The sequence below is a fragment of the Nestor notabilis genome, unplaced genomic scaffold, assembly GCF_000696875.1.
Source record: "Nestor notabilis isolate BGI_N333 unplaced genomic scaffold, ASM69687v1 scaffold7649, whole genome shotgun sequence".
Classification (NCBI taxonomy): domain Eukaryota; kingdom Metazoa; phylum Chordata; class Aves; order Psittaciformes; family Psittacidae; genus Nestor; species Nestor notabilis.
Genome location: NW_009943174.1, coordinates 344 through 18,371, shown reverse-complemented (window position 1 = coordinate 18,371; position 18,028 = coordinate 344). Strand labels below are relative to the sequence as shown.

Genomic DNA, 18,028 nt, shown 5'->3' with positions numbered 1-18,028 from the left:
TTGAAGACTGGTGCTTATGTTACAGATAACATCCTTATGGTGGGTTGCATGTTAGCTGTCATAGGAGACCAGGCTTTTAATGGAATATAGCTTGCCGGTGGATTAAGACAAGTGACTTGGCACACTGAGGTGGGATGGCTGGAGTAACAAAACTGTACCACTTGGCAACATTTAATCTAAAATTGATCTACTTAGCAGCTTGGAAATGGTAAGTGGATAGCAATTTACATTCTGTAATCCACACACTACATGCACAAATCAAAGCTCTAAACCTTCACCCCATGAACCCTGGAGAAGACGACTCTTCCTCCAACTAGTTGGCATGTCAGGTCCTGGCCTGTGCATGTGGCCATCAGCTTGCTTTGGTTAGTGACATGGGTTAGTGGTGGGCTTGGGAGGATTTTGGGGGTGGTTGGACTTGATGATCTTAAAGGTGTTTTAGTTGGACTTGATGATCTTAAAGGTCTTTTCCAACCTGGTTGATTCTATGATTCTGTGATTCTATGATTATATTAGGGACCTGTACCTGGAGCTCTCTCCAATTGTGAGGGGCTACCCTCTTAACCAGTTACTGCTTTATATATTTACAAGCAGTCCCAGGTCATTCTCTCTGACTTTTTCCATATCCAAGGCCAGTTACTGGTGGGAAAGAGGTTCTTACAGCCCTGTGCTCACCCATCCAAAATGTGTTATGAAGTGTGAATTTACATTTCATAACTGAATAACAGTTGCCTAATGAAGTTCTTATTTTGCTTCTTTGTTTCGCAGTTCATGCCACATTAGCTAGAGCTGAGCAGATGTAGTCAAGGTCTCACTTCACTGGGCAGTCTTTGGCTTTCAGGTAGGCTTCACCCTTTGACAGATATGTTGGCAGGGAAGATTGTACTGTAACTGGCCACTAGCATGTGAGAGGACAGACTGTTATTCTGGTTTTGAGAGGGATCACTATGTGGGGTTTTTTTTTATTTTTATCTGAAATAAACACTAATTGTTGTAGTTCTTCAATGATGTTATCGTAAATAAGAAAAGTAACATAAGCTATAATTAAAGTGAGAGATAAAAACCACACAGATGGATTTTTTTATTTTTTTTTTTTCCATTCTGTGTAAGAGGGAAGACCTTAACAGCCACTAAGCACAGTCTCCTGTGTCCAGAGAGGCAACTTGAGACAAGTAAAAAGCTGCTGTTACCTTGGTCTGTGTGTGTTTGGTAGTGACTACTCCCTAAAAGCTTGGGGCTGTTCTGTGAAGGAACGGATGCTTTGAAGACCACATTAAAAACAGCTTCAGGAGCTCAGTAGAAGTGGTGGTGTGTACCCCAGCAGCAGATCTGTTGGCCATACACTGTGGGTGGTGCTCCTGCATCAACAGGGCCCCTGCAGAGTGAAGATACGCTGCCTGTTTACCTTATTCCTCCTTTGCTGTAAGAACAGTTTTTCTGCCAGTAATTCCCTCTTCAGGCAAGAGCCCTCAAGAAAACGATGGCTGTGATTCCTCAGTGACTTCTCTGAAATGTGAGACATTTTAATACATAGTCTTCATGCAGGCATAAAGTATGACACATCTAAGTAGGGTTCCGCAGATGCTGATAGGATCATCAAGAACCTATTTCCATTTTCCTTCTTAAATGGCTATCGCATTAACAAAACAAAAGGGTAACTTGTGCCTTGCTTCTCAATTTGTGCTCTTTGACCTCAAAGAACAAAATGGTAAAACTGGCAAGACTCGCATTGTCAGTGCAATCCAGTTGACAAAGTTGCAATCCCTTTCTCATCATTTCATTGGAATATTGGGTGGAACTCAGTCAAAAGCCGGATGGGAATCCATGTTTGCTATGCCAATACAATTGCTATTATCACTTACGTTTGTGGGATCGTAAAAATACCGTGTTTGTGTGAAGAGATACATTTCCCATAAAATTATGCTGGCAGGAATTCATTAAAATGCCATCATTTATAGCTTTACTGCTTTTGTCCCATTGTAGCTTTTCAGTAATGTTGCCAGGAATCTCTATCAGAGTATCTAGCCCACATGCCTGGGTCATTCCTATGGCTCCTTTTGAAATAATAGCTCAAAGCATCACTTTCTCGTCTATCTTCTAGAGTTTTCTATCATTTAACATGCCAGCTAGATACACTTCAATGTAAGTGGATTCCGAGTTTTTGCATTTGACAGATCTTGTTTATTCTTTTAATAAAGAGGATGTGAATTGAGGTGTTCAAAAAGGTCCAAGCTTGTCTGAATTCAGCAATGGAATTGAGGAGGTTTTGAGGAGGTCTTTTTGAGGTTTTTCTGTGCACACGTCTCAATCTGATGTAAGAAAAGACAGTATTTTTCCCTTTAATAAGCTACAACATAGCCTAGCTGACCATGCATATTTTTTACAGCCTATAGTAAATTGTTTTTCTTGCTGCATTCTTGTCTTCCTGCTGTTTGTGATGTAATAGTGGCATAGTTCACCCAATATTCAAATTTAGTAATTGAATTGCATTTAGAGATGATGTTTGGGAGAAGGAAAATGTAAATAACAGAGCTGACTATGTGGGCTTACACCTTCTGTAATCACAGAACACTTCAGTTGCTTTAATAGAGTTTATAAAATGGGTAAGAAAGGCAAACCCCATTTTATATGTTCAACAAAATGCAGGTTTAAATTTCTCACTGAATCATACTGGGTTTTATTAGCAAAAAGGTTTTTGTTCTAAGTGGAGATTTCATAAGCTTGTCTTTACTCAATTTTCAAGCATTTAAAATCACAGGAGTTGGCCATCAGTGAGTGATATAAAAGTGAGCCTTTTTTTTTTTCTTCTTTAAAATAGGCTGAAATTTTGCAGGAAACTAATGAAGGATCTGTATGGAAAAAATGAGTTGATTTTTACAGGGTCCAGTTTAAGCTTTGGCGTGATCTGTATTTAAAATTACTTTTTTAAAACTATTTTTTAGTTCAGATCATCTTTCAGTGCTATACAGATCTTCCTCGGTGGCCTACCAGTATAACTTGCCCATATTGAGGCACCTTACCCCTTTTGAATGGAAAAAAGCAGCTCCCACTATGTACTGATATTACTTTACTTACCCAGTCTGTGATTTCACAGCAGGCCACATGGTTCAGGTTTCTGCCTGAAATGACTGGGAAACTGTCAATCTAACACAAGCTCAACTGTGATTCTTCTGATGCAGGTGGTTTCCCATCTATTGGTAACTGCACTGAGACACGCTTATTTTGCACTGGGCTGTGATTAACGTTAGGTGTTAGCTTAAGAGTTTAATTTTTCATTTCCTTTTCTGTACTTACTGCAAAGAATGTGAAGTTCAGACAGTGGGAAACTCAGGAGGCAGATACTAGATTACTAATTTGTCACAGGACACACAACATTTGATGCTTTACATAGATTTTTGGGGTTTAACACAGAAATACAGGGTAAATAGTCTGACCCATAGGTTAGAAACGTGACCATCTCTGCTAAGAATTAAGCTGTTTCTGCTGTGTTCTGCTTTGGTAATAATTGTGCATCCCAAATTTTCAGAGGTATTTTGGAATGTGAATAGAGACGGGTTATTTTTCATTGTGTAGACGAAGCTCCTGGTGACATGGTTTAGTGGTGGACTTGGCAGTGCTGTGGAACGGTTGGACTTCATCATAAAGGTCTTTTCAACCCAAATGATTCTGTGGTTCTATAATCATACATAATTTCTGCCCTTCTAGCTCCATTTATTTTTTATGTATTTTTAGTAGGCTTTTACATTTTCAGGCTTATTCCTTGTTACCTTAGTGATAAAAATAACAAGATACAAAAGCTGTGTGTGAGGAGAAAGGATGGAAAAGGCGGCAGGTTAACCTCACTGCTTTGAAAACAATCTTCTGTAAAGGTATCTAAGACACAAAACCTTATGCTGATAAATAAATACGATTAAGTATTCTGTACCATCCCACACCTACTTTATTTTACCTTTTATTGACAAGAACCACCAAATGGTATTTTACTTCGAGTAAATGTTTAAAAGAAAGTCTTCAGCACAAAAACTACTTTGCTGCTTTAAAAGCACATATCACCGTGACAAGCAGTCACCTACCCATTGCCAGAAAAACCTGTGGTTTCCTAAAACAACAACGAAAGGTCTTCAGCATTGCAACTATTAAAACAGAGTCAAACCCAGAAAATGTCATGTGGTTTACTCACTGCCATCAGGTGGTTACTGCAATTCAGCATTCATGAAGGCAATGTAAAATAAATTAAAATAATTAATAAAAAAGACAAGAAGCAGACATTGGGTTTTACCAATTTTATTTCTAGATTTCAGGGTTTTTTTGCTGGAAACTTGTCTGTTACAGGTCTGTTGGTGAAAATGTGCATTTCAGACCAGTGATGCCAATAAGTACAATATAAAAATGTACAAATCTGAATTGCTTGCTTACTACAGATTGTTATAATAATGTGACAAATAAAGCATCTCTGTTGGCACATGAACCCACTTAACTCTGGATTTGGCCTTCTAGTACATACAATATTTTATTAAAGAAGTTTGCAGTACACACTGCCACTCAGTGTAACACATAATTATAACCAAAAAAGCATTAACTCAATAATCATGTTTGGTTCAGAGACACAGAGATGCCACGAACAGAAGTGTTTCATGAGGTAAGCAGTTAAAAATGTTCCTGAAATTTGGACAGAATGTATCCAGTCCTCCTGGGTCCTGCGACTGCTAGTAGCATTGCAATGCTTTATTTATGCACTATGTAGGATCTTAACTGCATTTGCCTCAAAATGAGTTCTAATTCTGTTTTGGTTTAGCAGCATACAGGCAACAGCTAGATTATTCTTCAGCATACAACTGTTAGCTGGCTTATTTATGAGATTTACAGGCTTTTTAAATTAGCATTATGCTATAATTAAAAAGAAAAAAAAAAACCACAAAAAAAACAAAAACAAAAAAAAACCCAAACAAAAAAAAAAAACCAGAACAAACTAGTATATCATAACAGATTAAACACACAATACTTAGAGTTCCAGAAGATAACCTATCATACCAAATGATGCGTCCCAACCGCTGGGAAACCACATCAGGTGGCATACAAAAGTTATATTATAATGCACCTTTCATATATCAATGTGGCTAATAACACAGCTTCAAACTACTATGATAATAAACCCCAGATCAGACAAAAAGAATCCAGCTTTATAAAATGCATTACAACAACATGACATTACTTGATGTTCTGAAACGTCTGCTGGTTTTAAGTTAATGCAACCTAGTTGCAAATCGCGAGACCCATTTGATGCATTTCCATCTGCAGTAGAACTATGAGGCACTATGTACGAACATTAAAACCTGGTCTAGACATGGGTAACTGAAGTATGAGGTATTGTGAAACAGGAACCTTTTTTGGAATAGAGCAGTAATCACATTAAGTAAAAATTGATCACATAAAAAAAAAAATCTACCAAAAAAAGTGATGTCAATAATATAATTTTCTATGAGAAAATTAAAACCTATAACATGGCAGTATATGACATTGTATAACAAAAAAAAAAAAAAACAAACTGATCCACAAAATAGCAGCAAAACACAATGACAAAGATACAGAAAAGCAATGTTAATTTTTTTTTTTCCAAACCATGCTGGGAATTTATCCATAGCAGCTCAATAAAAATGGAGCATCCACTCCTTTTCTCTTTTCTTTTTTTTGTTTTGTTTTAATTTTTAAGTTTTTTTCTTTTTTCTTTTTTTTTGTTCTTTTTTTGTCGTTTTGTTGGTTTTTTTTTTTTTTTTTTTTTTTACAATCAACACCTTAGCGGCAGTTTTCTCACATACGTTTCACCATCACATTCTCCTCGAGCATCAACTTCAACAGCTATGTCCACGTCCCTTCAGCTACTTTCTAAAATAATAAGATACATAGCCAAGATGTGCAAATTTTCTATTTGTAGCTAAATAAAAACAAAAGGGGGGCATACACTGGAATAAAAACCTTCTTTCAAGTACTCCAATTTTCATCTCTCTTAACTATGGCGTTTTGTTGCATGGTTAGACTGCTTTTGAACATGGATAGGAAGGGGCCGAGCAGACTGCTTTGTTTTGGGTTTGTCTTTTGAAGCGTGTCCTTTCTTCTTTAATAAGCTGTGTTAAAACTGCAACGTCAAGGGGAGAAAGAATCTTTCTTTCAAAAACAAAAAGGGGCGATTGCATTAATTTACAAATCATACTGGCCTTAACGAACATCCTCTGCAATAAATATTCTTTTTTTAGCCTTAACTATAAATTATATATTTTAGTGTTTAAAAACCTTCAGTTGTAAAACATCTAGCGACAATCCTTAGACCTATGTGTCCTATATGTGAACCTTTAAGGCCCCCTAATTTTATAAAGATGAGTTGGCACCAAAGGATTCTAAACTTCAACTTTTCTATAGAAAAGGATAGGAAGATATCTCCTGGCAATTTGTGAATGCAATTTCTCTCACTGGAACACAACCTTCGGAAAAAAAAATATCACCTCTCCTCTAACACCATAGTTAAATGCACTTGCTTTGCAATTCCAAGTTTGCGAACAAGCACTTATATATTTCCAAACCATTCCATTAAAAAAAAAAATAATTCCCACACAATAAAAGAATTTCCTATATCTAATGGACTGAAAGTGCTTTGAATGGAATGGTTTTAGAATATTACAAACAAACAACAACAAAATAAAAGACTGAACTGTGGATTGAACCTGACCATCATTAGGCTGAATATCTGTGGGGTCAGACCAGCATTTTTACACAGGTAACTACAAAAATAGGAAGATTACAAAAATAGAATATATTATGTCACTATTTCGGTTTCTCTCTATAATAGAGTACTGTATGAGTAGTACATTGGCCTTTTCCAACAATGCTAAGCTGGAACCCTACAAATGCCTTATGCACAGGCAATCCACAGGCACAAAAAAAAAAGAAGAAAAAAAAGATTAACATACAATAATGCTGCATACTAACATACACTAACCTATGGGTTATGTTAACCATTTATAAGGTGAAGAGGATGATAAAAAAACAACCTAAGGAAATAAAATAAACATTTACAGATGAATTTTAAAGTGACTAAATGCATAAGCAAGCAAGATACAGAAAAGCCTAGAACTGCGTTAAAGCTATGCTTTTTAAAGGAATAAAAAAAAGTATTTCATTTACTATCAGAGAAGAAAAAAAAAAACAACCCTCTTCTACTTTAAAAATGGTTGGTTGGTTTGTTTTATATGTAAGAAATCAAATCTAATACCTCCCCTGGAGACATTTTGTGTGTTAATGCCTATTTTTACAACATACAGACAAGAACACTTTAATATAAAAACTAGTTGATTATTATTGTATAAAATCCTCTATTTTTGTAGCACAAACCCCTGGGGGTAATGCAAATACTATTTTTTTCTTTTTTTTTTTTTTTTAAGACAGTTTTTGGGGTATTTTTTGTTTATTTGTTTGTTTGAAGTCACAGATGGAAGGGAGACAGAGCAAGAAAAAATATAACAAGACTGGTTTTCCCTTCTGGTATAAAAATGTCCTGGAGAAAAGGCTTTCTGGGGGGGAGATCCTGATGCTGATTCCTTCTCAGATGCCCTTTGTCTGCTTTTTCTGGCCAAGCAAACCCTTTAGAAGAAGTCCTGTTAAATGTTCACATCTCGCACATCAGTAGGTGTGCAGGAAAGGTCTGCTTCATCCTCTACAGTCTTTGTTTCTGAAGAAACGTTGTGCTGCTGTGCCTGACGTAGACTGGATTCAAGGAGGGATTCAATCTGTTCTTGGCAGGCTCGTAAACAATCCTACAGAAGATTAAATGGAAGCAGAAAAAGATCCAGAGTCCTTTAGAAAAACAGTAGGATCACAGAACAAATACTGTTTCTTGAAAAAGCAAGAGAAATATAACCAAGTTATCTGTGAGGGCAGCAGACTGAAAGGAGTGTGGGAAGAACAAGATTAGCAAAAGGATTGGACAAGCTACCCCACCTTCTGCAGGATGCTAGCCTGGATCTTTATCAACTAACTCTTGCCCTCTCCTATTTAATGGCCTATGCATGGAGCATCTCCATACATGGTCCTCTGCCCTTTTGTTGTTAGTCTTAACCACTGGTCTACAGCTGAATATTCTGCACACTCCACTAGCAACACATGGAGTAACTAACCCAGGCAGGACAGTGCCTATGCTGTTAATGCAGCAGTCCTTTAAAAGCCCGTTCATAGTATCTTTTACCTCACTGTTTTTTATACCTTTTGAAAAAAGAGGCATAGTCTGACTGGACAGCAGTGTGAATCAATCAAAATTAAATGAGTAGTACTGCAAAGCCACGAAACTGGGCTGAAGCCACAGAAATATTTTTGCAGAACAGTGTACTAGAACTGATGGTCATAAAACAGTGAATTTTCCAGACTGAGTTCTGATAAAGTTCTTAGCTAGAAGTGCTAAGATATGCATGTATTTAGATACTATACATGGCCACCAAAGTTGCCTGCCAACTGCTGCTGTGTCCAGCAGTGGGCAGCTCAAGTTAACAACCTGATTTCTAACTTGGGAAGCATCTGAACAGAAAAATGTCCTGGACTGTTTGACTCCAAACTGGGAAGATTTATCAGAAGCATCACTAAACACGCCTTCCTAACCATGCATTACAAAATGCTGCCAAGCTTTCAGTTTGCTACTGCATTCACGGTGAATTCTCATTTTCTCTGAGCAGAATGTACCCACCATCTTAATGACTGTTCAGGAAAGTCCAAGGCCCTCACCACTCACACCAAACATCAGTGTGAATTAAAAGTATAAAGCACCAGGACAAGCACTATGGTGGCAAAAAGTAACTTCCCCATGGCATTAAATAATACCATGAGTATTTATATCCAATTCTACTTCTCAATCCACAGCAGTTAAAATTGGAGAAGGCCCGTTAGCTCAACCTATCCCAACTTTCTGCAAGTTCTGGCTGCATTCTTCAGAGCCGTGTACGTCCATTGCAGTGACACGGAAACGGTGCCTTAAATAGGCAAAACAATCACAGACATTTTGCCAGAATGCCTCCAGTGTGCTGTTTACTCCTATCTTTATAACAAACATCCTAAGCTTTTCCCCAACATATTTAACTCGGTGTATTAAGGACTTTGAAGTTTCCTTTCAGGATTGCCTTTTCTGCTTTAACCTATGACATGTGTTAGCCCTTGCAGTGAACCCAGTCTTCCATGATAAATTGCCGTCAAAAGTGTTAGGATGTGCATGACTGAGAATGAATGTTGTTTTCCTGAGAGGGTGACCTGCCTGCTGTTTTCTTTATTTCCCACTTTCAATTCTGCCTTCATTCAGAGGCTTCTTGTGTGATCTACCAGCTTTTCACTGATTCCACTACCACAAGAATCTCCTCTGCCACCAATAAGGGCACATGGCATTTGGGGTAAAATAAGATTAGAAACCCAAGCAAACAATTCTCTGCAAGTCCTTTCTGAGAGAGAGGGAGGTTAATCCTACCTCTAAGCAGATCAGACCATCAGTTACAGCTCACTGAAAACACATAACCTATGACCTTTTCTGGTTTAAACCCTAGTGTAATATTTCCTCTTGACAGAGACACACAGCGTTTTAAATGACAAAAAGAAACGCCTCATATCCTAAAGTCATCATGCCTTTGGCTCCTACATACCTCTGGCCTTCACAATAAGATCTCTATGAAGTCCTTTCACCCCTTCTCAAGGTATGACAGATCAATCCTGACTATAAGGCTCCTCCTTGCATGTCCTGTACCACATACCTCAGTCACACTTGGAATTAGATGTATTAAATAGTACAGGAATACAGTATTCTGGGGTTTACAGATCCAAGCATTTTGGAGGATAATTCTGTTTTAACAAGGTAGCATGTTCAGCGTTCCAAATCGAAAGCCAATTAGTATTTTCAGAGCAACACATATCCTTGTAGGCTTTTTTTGGAGGGGAAAGGGGGTGGATTGTTTGGTGGGGGTTTTGTGTTTGGTTGGGTTTGGTTTTTAATGCTAACCATTTGTATATAGCATGTTTGAGCTCTGAAAACTAAAACCATTCAAAAGCATTTCTAGAAATTTTTCTCCCTCTGGAGTCCAATTGTGGATAATTATTCAAGACTGCGTAATTTAAAGGGGTTTTTTTACCACTTTTTTTTTTCCTGTGAGATTCTCAGAGTACAGCATGTTGTAAATGTATTTTTTTAAAACATAATCTTTACAATTTATTATGAAGAGACTGTTTTAAGCTGCAGTTAAATTAACAGTGATTATTTTATGGTTTAGGCATTTCTGTTCATTTCTTATTCAGATGACTAGACGATCTTAAGGTCCTTTACAACCCTAGCCATTCTATGATTCTATGATGAATAATTTGTCTACAGGAATGTATTAGAGCTAGCAAAAATAGCAGGAAAATATATAATTCCCTGTGAACAACCTCCTCAAACCCTTTTTGCATTCTCAGTACTTCTGAACACTGAAAAGCAAATCCAAACCTTGTGCATTACTTTGATAACTTCTCCCCACAACTTTTCTGCTTCACTACCCAAATTCTCAATGCCCATAGTTTGTTCAAGGTCATAAACCCTTCCTGGATTAATTAAGCTCCTCAGTGAAAAACAGAAAGACTTGCTAGCTTAACTGATGTGGTCAAATACCTTTAACACACACAGAAGCAATGATCAGTCTCCAGGGCCAGATAGTAAAGGAAACAAACAACAACAGAAAAGGAACTGCTTGGAAATCTTTTGTTACTGCCTGACTCACTCTGGATAACAAGCACATGGCTGAAGGTGCGTCTTGAGTAGGGGCAGGCAGGAGACGAATTCCAGTGTACTAACAGACAGCACGGAAATCCAATCTAATCTAGTTTAGCAAATTTCTGGCCTGGAAATGAATGTCAGGTAAAATTCAATCTCTTTGGATGATGGGGTCAAGAATAGAATGATGGAAGACAGCCCAAGACTTCTAATTGTGATTATCTGACTTCTAATTACCCCTGATCAAAGACAAAATGGGAAACTGGACTCCTACCAACATAAACATGAACCATAAAGGAATTCCAATCAGATGATACTCATTTTACTTTAGATTCACCTGTCTCTGAAACTAAAGGTAAAAAAAGTAATTTTATAACCTGAAATCCAAGAGACCAGCTGCTCTAGCTAACAGATAATCAGAGAGAATGTTAGCCATCTTATAATGCATGCTCTTAATATTTCAAGACAATTCAATATAAAGCCTCTTCATTTGCACAAGGAGAACCATCACAGTGGAGTAACAAACTTCATCTGCGTGCTAGTGAAGTAAGATAATGGGAATAGCATTTGATACCATGGATTACACAGGCACATCTTACAGGAAATTCCCTGCAGGGGACTCATGCTCTGTATGAAACCAAGCAGATTCTTCTCTTCAAAGCCATGGTAGTTAAAGAAGCTGCTCCCTTATTCAATTACAAACACAGTGATACATACATATCATTTAATGATGCTTATTTTCTGTAGCAATCTATAAAAACACTTGTAACTCTAGCTGTTCTAACACATTTGGCAATGAAAGCTGGAGGAGAGTTACTTCCTTTTCAAGCTGTTAAGTTCAGGTTATGCACACTGTCGCCTTGCAATGACTGGACAATAAAAAAAGAACTAAGAATTCTCCTTCTTGCTAAAAGTACTTTGTTTTCTTTTAAAAGAGCTCTGCCATCAACTAAGTCAAGTCACGTAAGGACACGCTGTTGTTCTCCAAGATGTGAGAGTATCTACTTCAATGCTCTGTATCAGGAATGATTAAATAATGTTGTTTGAATCAGATATTGTCAGGACAGATAGTGAGCCTAGTATTTTTCCTCAGTACCTGTTTCAAATACCTGGCGCTGGATAGTAGCCAACCATACACTGAAATATCTACAGGCTGACTAGAAGCATTACGCATTACACATACATACCAAACAGAGCAGCATTTTACTGCAGCATTTGCAGTTCTTACAGTATTTAACATTTCAGCACTGCATCTGTATTACTTTAGCTGCAGTAAGATAAATGGCAAAAATAACACCCTCAATATCGAGGCACTGTTAAGGTGATCAAAATAATATGCTGAAAAATCGTATTTGTCAGCAACTGTTTCACACTTTCTATCGAAAGTTAAGTATTCTATTGTGAGTCATTAATTATGATTCATCTTTCCAGAAATCACTCAATCCTGTCAACAGTCCAGTTTTACAAACCTAGTTTTGCAGTGTCTGTACTAGTACAGTTCTCTATGCATTCAGATTATTAACTTGTAAAGTAATTGAACAGCATCTCAAAGATTCTGCTGCTAACTGCAGACTTGTCTTTATTTTGACTCATTGTCCAGCACTTGGGAGACCTCACAAGAACCGTTTTAAAGTATCCATTTATTGGTCTTCCGCATTGTTACAAAACAAAGCTCAACTCTGCCCCAACTTCACACACCATTATGACATGGATCATTGACTTTAGGTCTTCCTTGTAGGCTCCCTTCCTGGCCCATTCACTCATGAAAGGTTTATTGCTCACTAGTTACCGATGTGCATCTCCTGGAAGCTGCAGGGCAAAATGAGAGTTCTGTGAGGAGCATCTACCTTGTCAGAAAGTCGTGGGACAAGCATTTGTTCCGAAAAAGGAATTCAATGCCAGCTACTGTGCAGATCTAGCATGTAATAAACCAAATTAGATCATTAGAACTCTTTCAAGAAGGGCTTTTTCACACCACTTGGCACAATAAAAGGCCTCAAGAATGGTCAAAGATAGGGTCAGAGATACCTCGAGGTGAGGTCTCACTATTTCGTGGCCTTGCTTTCGAAGTTTTGTTTTACAGAGACTCCTGGTTTAATTACCTACAACCAAATCCAGCCTCTGCAATGTCCTAAATGGATGCAGAGTTTTTCCTTTGCTTCATCCTTTACACCTCTCTTTCTTACAAACATCAGAACTGAATGTGGCATTCCTATCGGTGAACTGCAGCAGCGTAATCACAGATTATTAATGGTTATAAATGACAGCTAAATAACTAGGATGGACACATGAGAACATGTTCAACAATCCCCAGTCCAAGGTTTGACTTTGATCAAGATTTATGTCAGATTAGCTCCCATATTCATAAACTCTAAGGCAGGAGATCAACCGAGAGAAAGAGTCACTTACCGGATCACATTTGATAACTTGTGATAGGAAGTGTGTGAGGCATTGATAGGAGAGGAAAGTGTTAGTGTTCCCCAGATGCAGGCCTTGCACAGCTGCTACCACACTGCCAGCTGCAATCATGGAAGGCGGGTTTGAAATGAACTTAATATCTGTATGAAGAAAGGAGAGAAAAAAAAAGACTGAAATGATTGCTTTAGAAGCCTGCCCATACACATACACCCTTCTACCAGCAGGGCTTCAGCTGCCAAGTATTGCATCCAAGAAGGTAGGGAAAGCTGCGAGCAGAAAGGTGCCTCCTGCTCTAAACTGTTACAGGTCCAAACCTGTAAACACTTATCCACAGAAGCAACTGTACTTCAGTGAGTAGCCCTTCCTAGCAGTGAGCCTGGGAGGCCAGTCATCACTCCGAGGGACTTTTATCATAAGCAGGGCCCCTGTTCTTCAAATGTTAAAATACTTTGCTCATGTGAATAATGCCAATAGGGTCAGTGGCACTAGACATCCAAGAAAACCTGTTTGCATTGTGCATGATGGGATCCTAGGCGAACTCTAGTGACAAGTCCTCTGGCCTTTTAAAGCAGAAACCTTTGCACTGACAGACAAAGGAATATAGCTTTAATGAACAACAACATCCACAAAAAAGAAAGGAAGAGAAAGACTGCTTAACCCCGTCAGGAGGCAGATAATCCATATTTAAATTAAGGTTTCATCTTCAAAATGCTTTGTCTCAAGCTAGCCTCTTGTCAGTGGCTGCCATCCATCCTGGCAACAGGGATTTAATGTAAATGTGGCATAACTAAGTGATGGGGGTCCCAAGAATTGGCGGACAATCAGTTACATTCTGATGTGACACCATGCTGACAAGAGGCTGGGGCCCCTTCCAGACTGCATTGCTGTAGGTCTCGCCACAAAGCCACTCCCATGATTCCTTAAGGGGGCTATCTCTGCCATTTAGCATGTTTTTCATTTAGGTTTTTGTTTTGCTTTGTTGGTTTGGTGTTGGTTGTTTTTTTTTTAAATAATAATCCACATTTTAATGCCAAGACTCTTTCTGATGAACATGAATGCGTTTGATCCGCAGCAGTGTACACCTTGGAGGAGAACCTGAAACAAAGGAATCAAGTGGCACAAGTAAATGTCTAATTTTGTGAGGAAGAAAAGGAAATGCCACATTGTACACCAGAACCTGAGACACATTCCTTCAGCTTTTATCAGGACACAACTTCCTCTGGGTTGAAAAAATATAAACCGTCTGTCAAACCCTTGAATGAAATCAAAGGAACAGACAGCTTAGAGGGCTCAGTGGAACAGTTTAAGTATTAAATCATGCATCTCCTTTATTATGATAAAATAACTTTTGTGTAAATGTTTTACCAGTGAAACTAAAGACTTTGGGACTCTGTGAAAGTCCCCTTTCTGAATCTATTCAGATACCTCTGACACTCCATTGTAGCCCTGACCAATACCTATCTTCAAAGGGGCATTTTACCCCCCATGCTACAAACCTTCAAAATTAAACTGATATAATGAACTGTGGCCAAACTTCTGAGATGCCCTGCCAGCAGAAAGGCAAGCTTGATTTAGAATAGTCTCATTTATGCTTAAAATTAGTTTAGTTTATCCCCTTTTCTTAATCTGTCCATTGCCAGGTGCACATAAATAGACCCATCTTCTAGCAAGCTTCTGTCATTCCCAAAAATATTAAGTAGTCCAAACTACTTACTGACACTGAATATATTGCAAAGCCAGTTCCCCCACTGAAATGCTGCACGCAGTTGCAGGTAGGCCTCAGACATGAGGGATTCCAGTAGGCAAGCATGAATTCCATTAAGCTTGGACTGCTCATATGGGTGGCAGCATGTTCGTGACACTTATTTAGTGAGCTCCACAAACAGAACACGATCAAAATGTGTTGGTTTAGTAAGTCTGTCCTGACAGGATCCCGTTTGGGATTAATATTTGCATCCTTCTTTTAAATGGAGCAGTAAACAAGAACATGAATTCATAGTCACACCCTCATTCTTTCCAAGGTGGAAAAGTGATAATGAAGTTTAAATGACCAGTTTGTGTCTGTCCCTATAACCACTCCAGACAAGCGGCATGGACTGCCTTTTTGTTGCAACTCAACAAGGAATTATTTGTGGCAGAGGCCACTAATTTCAGCATATTAATCAGGGGGCCCCTCTCGCCTGTAATTGGATGCCCCCAAGTGAAGAGTGTGGCATCATTGTCAGCCTCCATCGCCTCATCTTGCGCTATTGAGCGCTCAGGAACAAGGGGGCTTCGGTGAGATGAATTAGACCTGACACAGCCACAATGGGGTAGGGGGCCCCATCAATTGAAGCACACATCCCCAGTAGCCTATCTGAGACTTCATCCAAAAAGAATAAACAACTTCAGCGTTGTTAAAAAGAGAGAGAGGGAGAGAGAGAGGAGGGGGAGGAGAGAGAAGAATGCCAGCCACCCTGAAGGGAGGACAAAGCAGGCATATAGGCGCTGCAGCGCTTTAAAAAAAATTCCTAACAAGGCGAGTCACCCCTTTTCCTTTTTAAATGGAGCAGCAGTTCCATCCGTCTGGAGAGCTGGGGGCTATGAATGAAAATCTTTTCATTGAGGCAAATCAAAACTGCGAACATAAATCACTTGCTGCAAGATGCAACAGGTTCCAACTGGTCACATACCTTGAGACTTCCAATTTTATTAAGGCCAGAGAATAGGGGAATTGTAACACGCTCGTTCCAAAGGGGGGGATCTTTCTTTCTCCATCCCAGAGGAGAAAAGCAACAACAATAATAATAGCAATAATAATAGTATAAAAGGAACCTAGTATGTTTTGATAACCAGAGGAACATAATGAAATGCTGAAGCTCCAATATTTGTTGCTATTCATTGTTATGCTTGTATAGAGCTGCAGTTCTCCCTCAACACTGGTCTTAACTTGGGCCAAAAGAGGCCTGCTTCCTTTTGAGCTCTCCCTGCCTTGCTTGGCCATGCCAAAGCCCCATTCATTAAGCTCAATTATGTGTTAACTTCAAACAACCCCTGGTAATTTTTTTCTTCTTCTTCCCTTTGCTTTTTCGCCCGAACCTACCACAGCACAAAGACATCCTTTGGTGAAAATGGAATTTTTCTTTTTTTTTTTTTTTTCCTTTTTTCACAACTAAACCAAGTCAAACAAATCCACTTCTACCAGCCAGGCAACTAAAGAGGGAGCTTAGAAGGAATTCCCCTTTAACTTCACCTTGAAGCGTAGCCCTCTCTTTCTGGAGCAAACACATACCCGCGCATCTAGCAACACTTCCACAGCCTTCACCTTGTGAAGCCAACTTTTGTTTTCTAAGCAAGCATTATTTTGCCAGCTCTTCTTAGGAGACCCTCTAATTTACAGCAGAGGACACAGGCTCAACTTCATGCAAAGCATATACTGTACTTGCCCCTGAGGCCACTTAAGCAAGTGTCTGTGTTTCCAGTGGACTTTGGATTGGGCCCCACAGCATCCAGGCAGTTTGCAGTCCATCTAGGTTCATTTTGGCAAGGGGAAATACAACACAACCCAGTAACAGGCAAAGCAAAGTCCAGGTGCTACTTAAGCCACATGTGATCTTCACTAGCCAACAAAGAAGCCATGAGGAAAGCAAAAGGCGAAGGAAAATCCCGACATCCAAAAATGACAATAAAAACACAGAGCCTAGTGGCAGCCTTCCTGAGTGCTTTTTCCCCAGGCAATATCCCAGCTTCCGTAGGGAGCTGAAGAGGGCCCCAGTTCTGGTGAGCTCAGCACTGTGGGGTTGTTTAAGAAGCTAAGTAAAACTCCCAGAACATGGTTCTCATTTACTGATCCATTCTCCAGCTGTGGTGCATAGCAGTGTTAAATAAAGGCTCTGGATGTGCTTCCTAAAAGAAACATAACAACACCGACAGTATCAAAGTACTGGACTCTTAGCAAGCCTCCAACCTTTGAACTACTCTTGTTTTCATCCCTATCATTGCCAGCACAACAACCTAGGTTAAACATCCCCATATCCAAAGGGGAGCCTGGGTAGCTGCTCGTTTTAGCTAACAGCCGAGGAAGCTTCGGGTGGGATCTGGCACAGAGAATTAGGTCTGATATTCCCAAAATGCCGCTGCCGTTAGTCTGAAGCTGTCTGAAGGCTGTGGTGCTCCCAATACCATTATTCCAGGCAATCTTAACTTACAGACCGCCCATTGGGCTGGTGTTAGGCCCAAGATGAAGAGCAATGCCAGTGTTTATGTATTTCTCTTTTATGACTCGGTCGTTCTATCTTTAGGCCTTGCAGTAGGGCTGATTCTGTGCAATAAAAGCTTTCCTTCCGAGTGCCTGCAATTTTTCTTCCATCTTTTTATATACCAAATCCACCTCTGGAAAATAAAACTACGTGACATTAAGCCGTGCCATCACACAGGTCCCAACAAGGTTTTCCAGTGTGGATACCTCCCTACGCAGCGTATCTGGAGGCCTGCACATGGCTTCAGCACAGCACGTGGTCAGCAGGGTGCAGATGGCAGCGGCTCGGTGCTGTGCCAGCAAAGCCTCAGTGCTGTGTGGCCTTCCTCCAATCTACCAGCCACCAAGGAGGAGGACGGGGGAGCCAACAGGTAGCTTGAAGAGGGAAGTTTTAAACAGCCCCCCCCCACGCAGAGCTATTCACAAGCATAAAAATCTCCCTCTGCTTTTACAAACTCATCTTAAGAATGAACCTATGTGGGGAAGGATTCCCCGTGCAGCCCCCATACAACCCGGTGTACAGAAGCAAAGGAATCCTGCCAGGACTCCACAGCTAAGCCACAAAGAGGGGGGACACTCCTCCCGCCTCAACAGCAACATGCACTCCGCTC

The 18,028-nt window shown here is 39.6% G+C and overlaps 1 protein-coding gene across 1 annotated transcript in view; it reads right to left on the bottom strand.

The window, feature by feature from the left end:
* Window positions 1-7,156: 7,156 nt before the first annotated feature.
* The window catches only part of CCND1 (cyclin D1), a gene marked incomplete at its 5' end in the record, with an annotated part of 11,212 nt that continues 340 nt past the window's right edge, over window positions 7,157-18,028 (bottom strand). Inside the window, 2 exons of the mRNA XM_010021784.1 lie at window positions 7,157-7,805; window positions 13,172-13,320. Of these exons, the coding sequence (XP_010020086.1) occupies window positions 7,650-7,805; window positions 13,172-13,320 (305 nt within the window). The remainder of the gene's footprint in view (window positions 7,806-13,171; window positions 13,321-18,028) is intronic.